Consider the following 16,214-nt stretch of genomic DNA (forward strand, 5'->3'; position numbering starts at 1 on the left):
ACTGCAGGAGCAGGTAAAGGGACAGACACGCCTTTCTCTTCTTCCTCCCCTCCCCACTAAGGTAAAGAGTTCCTGCTGTCAGTTGTGCCAAAGCCAAAGTATACACAGGCTCCTGAAGCTCAAGCAAAAATACTTGGTTTAAAGCATTAGCAATTACTGCTTGTCACAGAACTGGGAAATACATTTCTGGGTTCACTACACATGTTGACTCCAGAAGAAGGAACTCTAAATATATTCAAATATATGCATATTATTTAAATATCTCACTCTGTGCACCTTCCACTGGAAAGGTGTCAGCTGCTGGCATAACAGAGACAGCTGAAAGCAGATCCCGGGGAAAATATACACACAATATGTTAGTCAGGACCGCCCAATGGGTCCCTGAGTGCTGGTGCTCGTAGGGGAGGAAAAAAATTGAGAAAATGAGACTCTGTTTCCAATGAACCCCACTGCCGGCAACTACTTACCCAGGATCAGACTGGATGGGAGTTAAAATTAAGGCTGGATAGGTTGGCTTTTCAGAGGTAGACCATCAGAGCAGAGGGGAATACCAGCATGAGTGTTTGTGTTGGAGGACATCCAGGGAGAAGCAAATTGACCTAATTCTTGGTCCTTGTATGCCACGTTGACACGTCAACCCAATGCTGCCTTTCTAACTCGCACACCCAATCAACTTGCCTCTTTCCAACTCTAACAGCCAATCAGCTCTTTCCATCTGCCATGGCCAATCACATATTTCCAATACTGATAACCGACCACATGGGCAGGGTGGTCAAGGCACCGGCAGTCTGTGCTGTGGTTGCCATTTCAAATTCCGAAAACTAAAATTGAGAAAAATAAATTGTTGAGAGCTTTACTTCATAGTGGGCTATAGGGGAGAGAGAGGCCTTTACTTCATAGAGGACTTTAGGGGAGAGAGAGCAGTTGAATGCAGTTGAACAGCAGCAGACATCCATTTTTCATTAACAGTGGTTACCTGTCACTGGTGAGGCATGTATTTGTTCATTTTACGGAACAAAATTTATTATCACTACCTAATAATCAAAGTTTTCAATGAACTTTCTGTTCTGGACAGGTTATTAATTTTGTTTAATTTATTTTGGACTGTTCCGAAGACAAATTAATTTGTTTCCATTCCCTAAAGTGGTTATATCTATTCCCTGCTGACTTATAGCATCATATAAAAACACTGACTGAATTTGTGAAACCTTTATGAGTTCATTCAGACATTGCATCCAGCTTCGTTTCAGATGCATAATCATTAGCACTGCAAATGCTGAGAGTGACATGACACTTCATTTTTCAACAATAACAACAAAAGGGCAACACACATTACAGTAAACATGGAATATAAGGCGTTCGGTAACAGTAAAAGCGAATGGTGGAAATAACCACAGAGAATGAAATATAGCCACTGGGGGTTACATTCATTTCCCTTCCAATTCTCTAAACACCCTCCCAAGCATATTGGCTCTGTCCACCCTGAACAAATATCAGGAACACAAGACAAAACTAACTATATAAACGCATCTAATCAATGCATTCAGTGGCTCTAAATGTGAACAGAACTCCATGTTCCCTTATTGTTCCCTACTGCCTCCTGTCCCCAAGGAAATTTCTGCAATATAACCAGGAGACTGCGGCTCATTTCTAGCACATAAAGGGAAATCCTAACCTTGTTAAATTATCTCTAACTATGTTAGTGAAGGTAAACCAGAAATATGGATGCACTGACTGACTGGGCTGTGGCAAATGAAACCTTCAGCCTTGAAGCTGGCAGCATTTATTGTGAAGCTTAATGAGGTAAAAAAAAGGTTGGGGAAGGGAGTCTGCAACATGCTTACACACTGGATCAGTCCTCTCAGTGAGGAAAGGCACTTCTTTTGCATATGCTCAATCTTTTGTGCACTGTCTGTACCTCCTCAGCTAAAAACATGGCTGCATTTCTGATTAATCAGCAGATGTGAGTCGTAGTGGCGTAGTCCTGTCACTCCAACACTGTGGTCACATTAGCCTGTGTGATGCAGGCAGATGTCCTGCTTTAGATTCCTTCAGGTAGTAATTAGGCAGATTTACTGTATGTTAAAATAAGCAAATAAGCAAAGGAAAAAAAATCCACAGCATTTATTCTCATGTACGCACACATGCGTCTAAGCACCCTGTAGTATCACCAGAGTGTGAAGTTTGAGAATGAACGTCTTCCTCTTCCTAATTCACCACTCACACTAATGTAAAGGGAGAGAACAGATCTCTTAGCTCCCATAGGTGTGTCAGGTTTAAGAAACAAGAGGCATAAAAATGACTCATCCATCTGGTGACGGCAAAATTCCATTGGGTGGAGTTGTCATGTGTTAACAATGGATGGATGCCACAAATTATTATCCCGTGAACGGAGGGCCACCGATCAAGCAAGGGCAGGGACGGTTGACTACAGCCATGAGAACGGCTGGTAGTAGGTCAGAGGGCACAAGCCAGAATGAAAGCCATAGGCCACAGCTGACTGGCAAACCCAGTCGGCTGCTGAAAGACGGACACTTACTGGTCGTGTCTGGTGTCAGGGACGCTGCGGTCCATCCGAAGCTTGTCGCTCTCCACCTGGTTGAACTTGTTGCGGGCGTAGGGGTCCTGTCCCGGACGCACCACGGTTGCGCCCACATACAAATCCTGATCAAAGTCCTGCCACCTCACCTTCCCTAAAAGCAGAAGTGAGAGAGACGTGGGACTGCGAGAGGATGCACAGTTTGGAAAGGCCCAGAACATAAAATAAATCAACCTTAAGAGCAAAAAGGACAGCAGCTGGAAAGATATGGGTCCCCATTTCAATGCCCCCTGACAATTTCTTTCACATATTATATTTGAAGACTCCATTGCCTCTAAATGCCACTATTTTCTAAGCCCAGGATTGATGATAGACAATTCATTTCCCAGAATTAATCCAGCAAAACAACAGAGGCCTACGGTAAGCAAGCTTTTGTCTTGCACACATAAAAAGACTGCGGCAGAGATTAAAGTGCAAAAAATCCATAACGGCATGCCACTTCTAATATCCATTAGGCAAAACATTGCAAAGTGTTTTAACCTCAACAAATATTGATACATGCCAAATGAAATGAGGCTGCAAATTATTGTTTTACTATGACACCTAAATCATTCCGCAACGTTCAGCTGCAATATCTGCCGAAGTAGGAGAACAGAGAAATATAAACTACGCACAATTAATCTCACAGAGCTCAGGCATTCTGTCATCAGCATCCTAATTAGGAATCCGTAATCTGTCACTAATGCTAATTGTCATACTGAATGACAATATTAAACTGCATGCAGAGGGCAGACACAAACAACGTGGAAGGCCACCTCGGACGACCCTAAAAGCCTAAGACACATTTTCTTCTTCAGGAGCACACAGGCATCCATTTCTGACCTGATCACACAATGTCTACACAAACTGTTTAATGAGACGTACAGTAGTTCCTTAAAGGTTTGCGCATTGATAAAAAACAGGGTTACTGCTAATGAGCCTGTGTGTCTGAAGATGATATCACCATCTCAGGATACGTAATGATGATGCAAGATGTCGAGGGGGAAAAAAAAATCCAGAAGAGGAAATAAACAGAACCATGGGGCAAGGAGTGTTCACCACACACAAGCCTCTAATGTTGGCTTTTCACTTCAGCTGAGTCCTCTCCCGACGTTTCTCAAGTAATGATGCTCATTTAAGCAGTTCTCCGAAACTCTATTTTAATTAGGTTGTTCAGTAGCACAGCAGTCGTTTGCTGCTGGTCTCTTTGGTGGCATTATGGGGCTGATGGTGTTCACCGGGAGCATTTAAACTGTTATTCTCCTCCCAGCTGGCATGGCCTCCGCTTGATTAGGCCTCGGCCCACGGAGAGAGAATGTCTTAATGAAAGAGTCGCACCATTTCACAAGGACCTCACTCCGGCAGGTTAACCGGGCTGCCTAAATCACACACAGCTGTTTGCTGGCACCGCATAGCTTGAACAGCCTGATAAGGATAACTGCACACCCTGCAATTGGGGAAGAATGCTAATTTTTGCTAAGGCTGCCTCCAGGCTAAATGTTCCAGGACTCTGATAATTCTCACATTTCAATCCCACAGGTCCTTGCCCTCGAGGTTACAGTTACTGCTGACTCAGATCTAGGCCTGAATAACTAACTCCTAATCTCTCACTTAGATCTAAGTAACTGCTAAATGATCATATCATTTATGTTTTACTGACCTTCTTACATTAAAATGTTCCAGTCAATTCTAAGATACAGTAGTGATGGTGATATTAGTGCGCATTACTATTAGGGAGAGGTGGACACAGCGGCACCTTATTGGGATGGAAGGTATAGCATGCCCCATACCAATACAGCACCAATATTCAATTGCATTAACTAATTTAGGAAACACTGGGTAGCACTGCTCTGAATTAGAGCTCATTTAATTTATGTGAGCTTAAGATGGCCAATATTGTTCACTGTAACTTGGCCTCATTTTTATATCAATACTTTAAAGAGCAGGCCTAGATTTAGCAAGTTTTAATTAATGACTTACAGACGGTGGTTTGTTTGGGTGAGTAACTTGGCCTTTTTGCATGTTAAAAAAGTTTTTTGTAGAGGTTTATCGTGCAAGGGCTCACTGTTAGGGAATGACATATTTCACTGTCTCATATAACAAAGCACTTATCCTTTCCATGGGATAGCTGTGAGACAAAGTGTTCTTGACAAAAGTGAAATGGAACACCTCCCTCGAGACTAACCAGCCAAAGTGCATGTCTTGTTTCTGAGAATAAAAGATGTAGAATTAAATGCAGTATGGCCCATAAAAAGACCATAGGCTTATATTTGAGGAATAATGCATGAAGCAGCTCCTCTTAATTGGATCCCAATTGGGCCCAGGACAAAGGGGGATTCCTGACCTCAGTTTTTACACAGCCTAAACTGTATGCATGGGTCCAAACTAAGCAGTTTCAAACAGCCAAACCTGTGGATATGTTTGCTAAATAGCCCACCCTGCGAATCGGGTTGCTAAACAGCCAAGCCTGTGAAAACAGTCGCTAAATGGCTTATATCATCATACATTTCTGAGCATCCTGAACAGGACAAGGTGAACTTCCTGAGCCTTCTCCCTCTCCGCAGTCCCAGGTGAGCTCTTGTACCTGCAGCAGTGCAGCCGATTATAATTCATTTATTTAACCTTCATTTAAACAGGCAGGTCAGTTAAGAACAAATTCTTATATACAGTGAGGGGCTGGGGCAAGGCGGTCAGCTGACAAATGGATAGGTGGACAGATGGGAACTGGGTCCGTTTTTTACCTGGCGGCAGTGTTTCCAGGCCGTGAGTCCTGTCAGCTGCACTGCTGTGGGCCTGATTCCTGTTCGATGAGTCAAAACCATTCCAGATGTCCTGCCAAAAAAGAAAGAAAAGTAAGTGAATGGAACATGCTTGCTCAGAACAGCCCTCTTCAAGACTCGTGGTTACTCCATTCAGCTTTACTTGACTTTTTTTATTCCTCATTACTAACAGAGAACTCTCCCATCCTACCTCCACCTCTCTCACCATGCCCCCACCTCCACCTCTCTCACCATGATCCCTCCTCTCCTTGACCATCATTCCATCTCCACCTCTCTGAAAATCATTCCATCTCGACCTCCCTCACCATCATTCCATCTCTGCCTCTCTCACCATCATTCTACCTCTCTCTCATTCCATCTCTACATTTGTGGAGACCTGCCAAGTAAATGGTGACATTAATTTATATAAAAACATTGGCAATAAATGGGTCTGTTAACATACAGTAAACACAGGTTCATGTTACTTAGCAACAAACCAACAAAGGCCTTAAATTGTACATGCAGGTCCTGACTATTAAATATTGGGATAGTGCGAGATTCTTGAGATGTTTGCAACAGTGTTATTATATCAGTGGATTAGTGCCATTTTCTCTACTGCTCAAACATTTAAATTCCTCCCAGAGGCAATTATACATACACAAAAGATGACTAATATTTCTTGTTTTGTATGACTGGTTTAATGCCTTAAGAATCCATACATGTTTTTCCCATTAGAGAAACCTTGACATTTCAGAACACCACAAAAATCATCTCTATTTAAAAGGAATAAGATTCGTGAAAAGATTTTCAGACGCGGCTTTAAAATTTTGACTGCCTTTCAGATTGCGCCAGGTTACTGTGGCAACCAAGCAACCTGTAACCTGGAAATGCTTCTTATGGCATGAGATTTCAGCCATCCAGTTACAGTACTCAGGGAAATGAAAAAAAAAATAGATCTCTACACACATCAAATTATTTAAAGTAAAGAATATCAATCTTATTTATTAGAATTTCTCCCAAAGCAGTTTATTCTAGATCAAAATCAGATAAAATAATTATTCAAATAGCTGAATGTGACTGCTGAAGGCTACTGACAGGATCACGTTTCAGATATGCTGCCAAGATACAGACCGCAGGGCAGTGAACTGTGCCAAGAGTTCCCTCATCTCACGTCCCCTGACCCGCACACTGGGCAGCCATTACCAAAACAACTCACAAAACTTATCTTCTGAAGTGGGTGTTTAGTCAGAAAAGGTTCATGAAAATCAGGCAGATAAACGCTGACGGGGAGACCTGTTTTTCCTCTTTTTCAGTCAGTGGGACAGCTTTGGCAGCGATCTCAGACAGATGGTCATGTAACGGAGGCTACGAGCTCAAACAGCTCAAACGCAGGAAATGAGAGGAGGCTGCTACTTATACTTGTTTAGGAGAATAATGGCTCCATCGCTGATGTATTTCTCTACGCGAACCCCAGGCTGTTTCTGCCACTCAATTCTTCTTCACCTCCAGGGTCACTTTCATCAGTTCTGCTAGAGGTTAGTGGAAATTGTAGTTTGCAGCTCTATAACTGGCAGAGGAGGACTTATTGCACATCACCTTACAATCAATCTCTGTATTGTACTGTAGAGCGTTTTCGAACTGTTTGAAATCACTGTTCTATGGCAATGAGACATGGTCAGGACTATTGGTTTTATCTGAGAGAACCTAGATCGAGTTACTACGTTGTTATGGGGTAGAACCCAGACTGAATTACCCAGTGCTACCGAATCACAGCTGAAATTCAACCTAAAACCAAGAAAAATTAGAATTATTATGGAAAACAAACAGCTGATAATTTATTAAGAAACCAAGTGGGCCAAATGTAAATGTTGAGGCTGTTGGTTGTTTGTTCATCTGCTTTAGCTGTGTGGAGACTTTTGGCAGTTTGGAGGCTGTTTGGTGCCCTCTCTCGTTATATAACCAGGACTGACGCCTAACCCTCAAGAGCCCTGGGGAGACTAATTTCAGAAAAAGAGTACACCATCTCACTGTTTCAAAACAAACCGAGGCTTAATGGCAGTAAGCCTTCAATAGGGAAATTCAGGCAGAATCGGTGACTTATTTTCTGACTCCGCACCCTTCTGTGGGATTACGTAGATTGTGAGAGTGCCGCCCCGGCTGGTTAATAAACTCGACACCCTTGTAGGGTAATAAATCTCTCTCTGGCCATGGGAGCAGAGGGAAGCCATATCCTGCAACCAGCCGAGATGGTGCCAGGCCATATCACAAAAAGCTGCAAAACACGTTTCTTACACAACCACATGTGTTTGTACCCTTGAGCTCTTAACATCAGCTTAAACAATGATAAAAACAACATCAGAGGTGCAAACCCTATTCAGCCAAAGACCTGTAGGTCAAACAGACAGTAGCTAGCACTGAGGAGAGAAGAGATTATGAGAGGATCCAGTCACTGGAATGAATTGGAAGTGTGCGACAGCCTGATGCACATCCTCCCCAGAGCATGTTTCCACCCTGCAAGGCTGTGCAGATGCACAAGAGCAGCTCACACCCCAAACATTGCGGTGTCTCCAAGTGTGAGGGCCAAGGAAGACCTGAGACACTGCCCCCTCAACACCAAAGACAGAAAAGCAAAACCACACAAACAACATATCACAAGAAAGGCCTCCACCAGTCTTACTGACTGAAGAGTCTGAACAGTGGCCTCTATAGGCAAAGGCAACAATTACTGTCTCTGCATTCTGAAGGCTGGAAATTTGGGGAACATCACCTTCCTTGTTCATTGCCACCAACCGGGTCAGCAGTGTAGCATAATGGTCAGGAAACTGGCTCGCAACTCCACAGTTGTGGTCTCAATTCCCAGCTTGGGTGCTGCTCCTGTACTCTTGAGTAAGGTACTTCAGAAAATATATAAAATTTTAAGCTCTGTAAGTCTCTTTGAATAGAAGAGTCAACCACAAAGCCTGAATCCAGACTGTGCTGGAGGCAAAAACCTAGGCCTGAGTTTGGGGATTAGGGGTGTGGTGCTGGGGAGTTGAAAGAAAAATAAATGGTACCTGATAAGACCCCTGGTCCCCTAAGGCCCACCCTAAAATTTATACCTGCCAATAAGCCTGGTCTGAGACAGTCAGTCTTTCAGGCAGTGAATAACTGTAAGACACTCAGATTTTAAAGGAACCTCTCTTTTTCACTCTAATTGCCCTTTCTTCTCCATAGTGTCTTCCCCATTAACACTTGAAGCCAAACTCGTTCTTCTCAGGATTCCTGCTGAAGACTGACAGACCAACCTTTATAAATCATTTTCAGCAAACTGTATAAAATTAGAGAAATTTTTTTTGGGAAAATTAAAGCTGAATTGGCTTGGCAAGTTCATGATTCATGATTCTCCAAAACAGGCCTGATCAAAATCAGTGAATGCCCTGTGAGTTAAAAACTCACAGCAAGAGCGCACAACATTTCTGTAAAATTTGGGGTGCCCTTATTTACTGTGCCCAAGTGCATGACACCATCCCCACATCTACTGAACCAGAGTGTGTAAATCAGTGTAAAACTCCCTCTCTTTTACAGAGCCCATGTAGACAGCACACAGGGTTAACCAGTCCTAAGCACGAAGATCACATGGTCTGTTGCCAGGGCATCTGCGCTGCTGCACGCTTGTTCGTGTGCACATGGCTCATCACCATCTTCACCAAATAAACGAGGGGAAAATCAGCCCAACAATCTGTCTTCTGAAGGGTCCAAGCTTGAGCGGAGAGGAGAGCTTAAACTACACTAATCTGGTTTTAGCCGGGCTTTGAGCAAGATTAGCAACTGACATCCATAGGGTTTCTGTTTATAGACTGAGGTAGCACAAGCCTTCAGTGTGAACAGAGTATTTCATGTGTCTTATCACTGTTCAGCCAACTCTCAGCCCATAGGCCCATGGATCGGAGAATTTAGCCGATTACCTCAGATTGGAGAGTGAAAATATATCCTGCACAAAAATATCCTGGGACACGATTTCTAATCTGCTCCAAAGCAGTATCTGTGCTGTGTCAGATAAACCAGTCATGTACAGCTAAGCCTGTCACATCAACCCTAACCCCTCTAACAAGCCAGTTACCCTAACCCCACTACAGACCCTGTCAACTTAACACAGAGCTATTCGGCTGGTGGTGCTGGGGTCAGACACAGGTTGCCGCTGGACTTTTACCATTCAAGTACAATTCAAAAATCTAAATAATAATTTTCCCTCTGTCCAGACCCGCATCGGAACACAGTGTCAGCATAGCTCAACGTAGTGACAGAATAAAAGGTGTAGTCTTTGTATACACTCACAGCAACACATGTTCTCTATATATGGCTCTATAAATAGTATGTGGAAAATGTTCCGCCCATATGCACCATTTTAAAATGGCTTAACAAACGTGGCCATAATTACTGCTCACACAGAATCTCTGTTCTTAAAGCAGCATCTGTGTGCCTCCCAATGAGCTTGATGTTTACGGTGATAGATGGATTAACTGGCTTTATTCAAAATAAGGCTCATATTTGGAATAATAGATTTGTAATTCCACAGAGATGAATGCAACGGTAGTGCGTTCCATTAAGCTTCATCCTACATCTCGTGTTCTGTGACACCTGTTTATGCAGAACTTGAGTCCAGCACAGGTGTGGATCTGAAATCCAGCTCCATTGAACACCTGACAGAAGACCGAGACATTTCCATTTACCTCTTCCTGCTGCTGCCTTCTGACAAAGCAGGAGGTGGACACATCATCAAGGGCACCATTATAACACCCTCTCTCCTCACAGGAACAGCAAGTGCACACTTCATCAAGGGCACCATTATAACACACTCTCTCCACACAGGAACAGCAAGTGCGCACTTCATCAAGGGCACTATTATAACACCCTCTCTGCTCACAGGAACAACAAGTGCACACTTCATCAAGGGCACCATTATAACACACTCTCTTCTCACAGGAACAGCAAGTGCACACTTCATCAAGGGCACCATTATAACACCCTCTCTCCTCACAGAAACAGCAAGTGCACACTTCATCAAGGGAACTATTATAACACCCTCTCTCCTCACAGGAATAGCGGTTTAAAGGAGGAAATCGCATCTCCAGGGTCACTGCATACAAGTATTTCAAGTGCCTGTAAGTAGTTTTTTTTCGCACGCTAAAAGTATGTGAGTAAAAAAGAAGAATGAAATCTTACAGCCACACATCATTCCCACAATTCAATTCAGCATTTTCTTCCATTTCCAGGCATGAGCCTGAACACTGAAGCCATGGTGCCATCCTTTATGCAGCACAACGGTTTCATCCAGTGCACAGGCGTCTCACACAGAGATAAGAATCATGGGATATCACTTCCCTCCCAAGTGTCCTGTTGCAGGCTTGGCTGAAATGGGAATTCGAGGGCATAACTAGCCCTCAGTGATACTAGATCCCTTATAGTTCCACAACATCTTTGTATTTGGCAGTGTCACGCATGGACTCACAAATATGAATGGTGAGCTCTAAGAGGAGGGAGCTGAGCTGGACCGGATCTCGATGTTAGTTTTACTCCAGTAAGCAGCAGCTCTTCCCAAATAATCACGAGTCCTCTGGGTTCACTGCTCGCCGAACAGCCAGGTTGCCATGGTTACAGTCATTTGATGAACAGCTCTGCTCCCCGGTTGAATATAAACACCGACATTCCCACTGGTCACCCATCGCTTCTCATTTCACACAACGCCTCCCCCTGCAGCTCCCTCTCCACGCAGCAGCGGCACAGCCACCCGCCAAGATTTCATGGCTACGCGCTTCAGAGTGAAAAACCCAATCACACATCAAGCGCTGAGATAAATTGGATAAAATTTCTTCACACTTCCGCTCTTGTTCTCATTCTATTCAATCAATGAATCAATCTGGCCTAAAACCCCCATAAAGCAAGCCAGAGGTGACAGTGACAAGAAAAAAAGTCCCCAGGTGGCATAATTCCCTTGGTTATACTCTCTTCCTACAACACAATCACATCATATAACTTTGAAGATTAAACCAAGAAACACAAGCGGGACAGAGCACTTAAAGCTGTTTCTGAACTTTGGCTTCACTTAAATAAGAGTGGATGGCAACTATTCCTACAAAAAACAAGTATTCCAAATGTTTATAAAGTCTTGTAAAGGGATAATTCGCTTTCTGGAGTTAAAACATTTATTTCTGATTTAATGTATGTTTTCGATTGGCCCAGACAGTTTTTTAATGTGATAAAAGATATTAAAGATATGGAAGTTTCTGGAAATGCACTTGTGAAAGCCACATGAAGCCAGATATGTAAAAGTCATGTGACTTGGAAAGGTACATAATAACATCCGATTGTGGAATAAGCATATAGCAACACATACAACAGTGCAATACCACAAACCCACAAAACTGCTAACATAATAATCAGCCACAACATCTATTTCATAACGTATGCCAAATTTAATCACTCCTGTACATAGTGCTACCCAGTCGGCAATTGACAGCTTCTATCAACAAGGGTTTAGCCTCATTACTAGAACAGAAGATCCACTCTGACACACAGTAATTACTTTAGCAAGAATCTAAGATTCTTAAACAATGAATAAACTCTTCAAGCTCCCAAATATTTCATAAGCAATCTGTGGTGACGTCTTAAGATTGTATTGGAATCAAATAGTCCGCTTCCCCAGTTGGTTTTAATTTAATTGCAGTGTAATGCAGTCCTTCTAATAGAAACCATGTGCATCTGACATTTCATTCTGATTTATATACATTTTCATTTTGGTGAAGTAATACAAATATTTTTGGGATAAGTGATATAGTTATGACACAAGAGGTATGAGGGTTATATTGCTCTGTTCAATGCAATGGCTGCATAAAAAGGGGGGCAGGGGTCAATCAGAATAGTATTTACTGACTATGATTATCACTGAAATGAGGAATTACCTTAAAACTCCCTGACTCCCAAAGCGCTCCACCTTTGGTTTTGTTTTACACTCCATTTTCCTCTGCTGTTCACCTGTACTAAATTATCCCTGCTGTTCACCTGAGCTACATTATACCTTTTATTCACCTGTACTACACTATACCTGCTGTTCACCTGTACTACTGTATACCTGCTGTTCACCTGTACTACTTTATACCTGCTTGTCCACCTGTACTACAGTATACCTGCTGTTCACCTGTACTACGGTATACCTACTATTCACCTGTACTATAGTATACCTGCTATTCACCTGTGCTACAGTATACCTGCTATTCACCTGTACTACAGTATACCTGCTGTTCACCTGTACTACTGTATACCTGCTGTCCACCTGTACCACAGTATACCTGCTATTCACCTGCGCTACAGTATACCTACTATTCACCTGTACTACAGTATACCTTCTGTTCACCTATACTACAGTATACCTGCTGTTCACCTGTACTACTGTATACCTGCTGTTCACCTGCACTACAGTATAACCCTGCTATTCACCTGTACTACAGTATACCCTGCAGTTCACCTGTACTAAACCTGCTTTATACCTGCTGCTCACCTTCTTTATTAGCAGTCCACCTCATTTCATGTCCTGCATTTCCTACATAAAAACAGATGGGAGAAGGAAGGATCTGGGCATGGCGTTACAAAATGTAACGCATTGGTGCAATAATCATAAAACTATAGAGTTTGTGTTTCTCTTACAGTGAACTTCGCCCTGGTTGTTTTTTTATCGGATTTCTCTCACAGCTGAGTGAGGCAGAACCCTCACAGTGTCAGAGTAAATCTGTAATAACAATTCTGATATCAGGTTACTGCTGATATGCAGCATAACAGGGAAATAATGTCAACCATGCAGATAAACAGTGATAGTAGGTAAGCTAGAAACAGAAGGGGTAGAATATTATCTTTAAATTGTCCATTAATCTAAACCTCTTTCTCTTCATTTTCTTTGATGAAAAAAAAATCAAGCAATACATTTTCTGAATAATCAACATAAATGCATACAGCCAATTATCCCTATTCTATTTTGTGATAGCATTTCAGCACCAATTTGTCATATCCACAGATAATTTTAAATAGTAGTTAACTGCACACACCATCAGTGTCCAGATTCAGGGAACATTGAGCAAGCAAAAATCTGTTAATCGGATGAGCACAGATTCTGCACTTTACTCATTACTCAAGTGCTCGTGAAAAAGATTTTCTCCTCTTCCCAATGGCCTTTATTCTGCACTGCACTCAGAACTGATGTGACACGGTAATGGAGGGACGCACATCTGACAGTGTTCTTTAAATGGTCAGATTGATTTGTACCAAACTGAACTCTTTGTTTACACTCTCGGACATGACAGGAAGAGGGAGAACACTATGGTGCTGTAAAGAGAATTCATTGGGATCGCTCAGTGGTGGATTACTTGCACATTTAACGGACTCGTTAAGACAGCATTTAAATGAACACTGGTTAAGACCGGCCAGCAAGAGTTGGATATAGGCCTCTCCCGTTTCCAGCTGCAGCTAAATATTAATGTTAGAGCACTGAGCTGCCGGGTAAACATATGGCGGTGCTCATTTGGCCATATGCCAGTCAAACATGCATCAGTAATACTGTATTTTGGCCGTGTCCTTAAATACACGGTGGCACACGGATGTTTGCCATTAAGCAGACCAGCTCTGGCTGGGCCTCTTCTCAACAGAACAACTGAACAAAAGGCTGCACGACAATCAAATTAAGGTCAGGCGTCCCTAGTTCAAGCGTGGGTGAGGTCATTATCACTATGTGGGTGGCTCGCAGTGGGGGTGCATTTGGTCTGGTGCCGCGAGGGTGGGCACAGCTCAGCCGGGACTCCTGGGGGAGGTTCCCCCTGTACATGGCTGGAGCCCACCAGGATTCCCCTACAGGCTGTTAGAAACGGTGCAGAGTGAGGGAGAGCGATCCGCTCCCCTGTGGTGCAGCAGCTTGATGGCTCAGCACGTCTCCTTACGCAGGGGGTACTGCCCAAACGCAACAGGACAGCAATGCCCACTGCAGATTCCAAAATGTGATATATCTGAGTTTTGTAATAGTCACAGGCACACATATCATAGAGTACCGGTCTTCACCCATTTTTCAACATGCAAGCACAGTCTTAAGGTCTCTCTGTACACCTTGCCAGTGGCATAAAAATTTACTTGACTGGAAACAGGTGAAGGGGAGAAGACAGCATGGGGAATCAGAGGGTGGGAAGGAGACATTGGCTGCGTCAGAATCAGCACACTTGCCTACAACAGAGTATATAAGGTGCGTACAAGTTATATACAACATGTATACTCAGTAGTAGACTAGCTTGCTATTTCGCACATGGCCAATGGTCAAAATAGTCAGGTTGGAATGGAGCTCTTCAGACAGACAAGAGCAGCCAAACCCTGAGGACAGGAGCTGGCAGGGTTGCAGCTTTCCCAGTGAGGTGGAGAAACTCCAAACCTGAAGGCTAATGTTCCCCTACTCTGCTATTCCTCCCTGTTGCTTTCACAAGCAGTTTACTCCGTCTTTGTTTCCCCAGAGTTAATAGACCTTTGAGCTCTAAATGATCAGTGTGACAGGTGTTCAGGCTTTGTTGCTATGGCAATTTGATGCTTGAGGGGTTAAATGGGGGCTGTTTAATGATGCTTAAACCTCATTAAACTAAATAACCTCAACTGCAAATGAACTGGAGGTCCACCACAATACAGTTAAGTACCATGCAACAATAATACATGCCATTCAATCACGTCAGTGCAGCTAGCATGTTGTAGCCATGTCACTTAACTGTTCAGCACCATATGCATTTCAAACAAATTATGATCGTACTGTATGCTTATTTTCGCAAGGTTGTTAAGCCGGAAGTTTGATCAGTGTGTGGCTCACTGGTCTGCTCTTGCTGCTCCAGTGAAATCAATTGAATGCATCTCAACCTATTTTCTAAGTCATCTCTGGATAAGATGATATGCCAAATAAATAAAATTAATAAAGTACAAGTATACCTTTAGTAGGGCATCATTTACCCATGAAAGATACCGTTGCACATCAATCCTTCCAATCCTCATTTGAGCAGATCAATAAATGCAATTTAATTTGCCTAATTCTAAACCAAATTTCAATTTGTGCCTTAATTGCTTTTAATGCAAAGCACAACATAAAGATTTTACTGAATGAGAGGCAGCATGTGCTAGAGAAGGTGAAGGATCAGAGTACTGAAGAATACCGAGGTCTTAGCCCCAGCAGTTTGAACCTACGTTCAGCTCCATCACAGCTCTGCAACTGGATCACTGACAAACATCAACTCATGGAACCAGAGCAGAATCACGCAGCTGGGACCCCTGGGCGTTTTGTTCATTGGAGATGAAACGGATGAAAAACAGTAATCACCGGGAATGACTGTGCTGTGCGTGTCCCCCAGCATCTTGTGCACACATTTTTAAAAACTCAGAAAGGTCTGCTGCTTTGCCCATTTAAAGTAGAGATCTGGACTCAGGGTGTGCACCGGGAGGGGGGTGGGGGGGTGGGGGGGGGGGGTTCGCTGCCCCTCTGCAGGTTGTGGAAGTGAAGGAGTGGAGGGTAATCTCAAAAGAGGTTCTCAGGGGGTCACAGGGCCCACAGAGGCTTCAGTACACCTGCTTCACCCAAATGCCATCAAAACATTAAACTAGGCAGGCTGGAGCAGAGAGCAGAGAACATAACTGGTTACAGTCCATAAACCTCCAGACTGGACAACCTGGGAGGAAAAAGAACCCGCTATTACAGTGCAGAATATGAGTACATAGGACTTCACACTCGTCAAGAAGCCCAAACAGAAGTAGCACAAGTAAAGGAATGTGTACTCAACCATTAAACTGTACACTTATAAGGCCTTCACACACGCAGACATTTGCACTGTTTTTAT

General features: G+C 43.2%; 1 protein-coding gene across 2 annotated transcripts in view; it reads right to left on the reverse strand.

Moving 5' to 3' along the window:
- LOC118217719 (polypeptide N-acetylgalactosaminyltransferase 2-like) overlaps positions 1–16,214 on the reverse strand; it is a 48,578-nt gene that overhangs the window by 14,284 nt on the left and 18,080 nt on the right. For both annotated transcript variants that reach the window (XM_035399702.1, XM_035399703.1), the window contains exons 2-3: positions 5,320–5,410; positions 2,540–2,693 (exon numbers count right to left, since the gene is read on the reverse strand). In XM_035399702.1, the coding sequence (XP_035255593.1) occupies positions 2,540–2,693; positions 5,320–5,410 (245 nt within the window). The remainder of the gene's footprint in view (positions 1–2,539; positions 2,694–5,319; positions 5,411–16,214) is intronic.

The sequence above is a fragment of the Anguilla anguilla genome, chromosome 18, assembly GCF_013347855.1.
Source record: "Anguilla anguilla isolate fAngAng1 chromosome 18, fAngAng1.pri, whole genome shotgun sequence".
Classification (NCBI taxonomy): domain Eukaryota; kingdom Metazoa; phylum Chordata; class Actinopteri; order Anguilliformes; family Anguillidae; genus Anguilla; species Anguilla anguilla.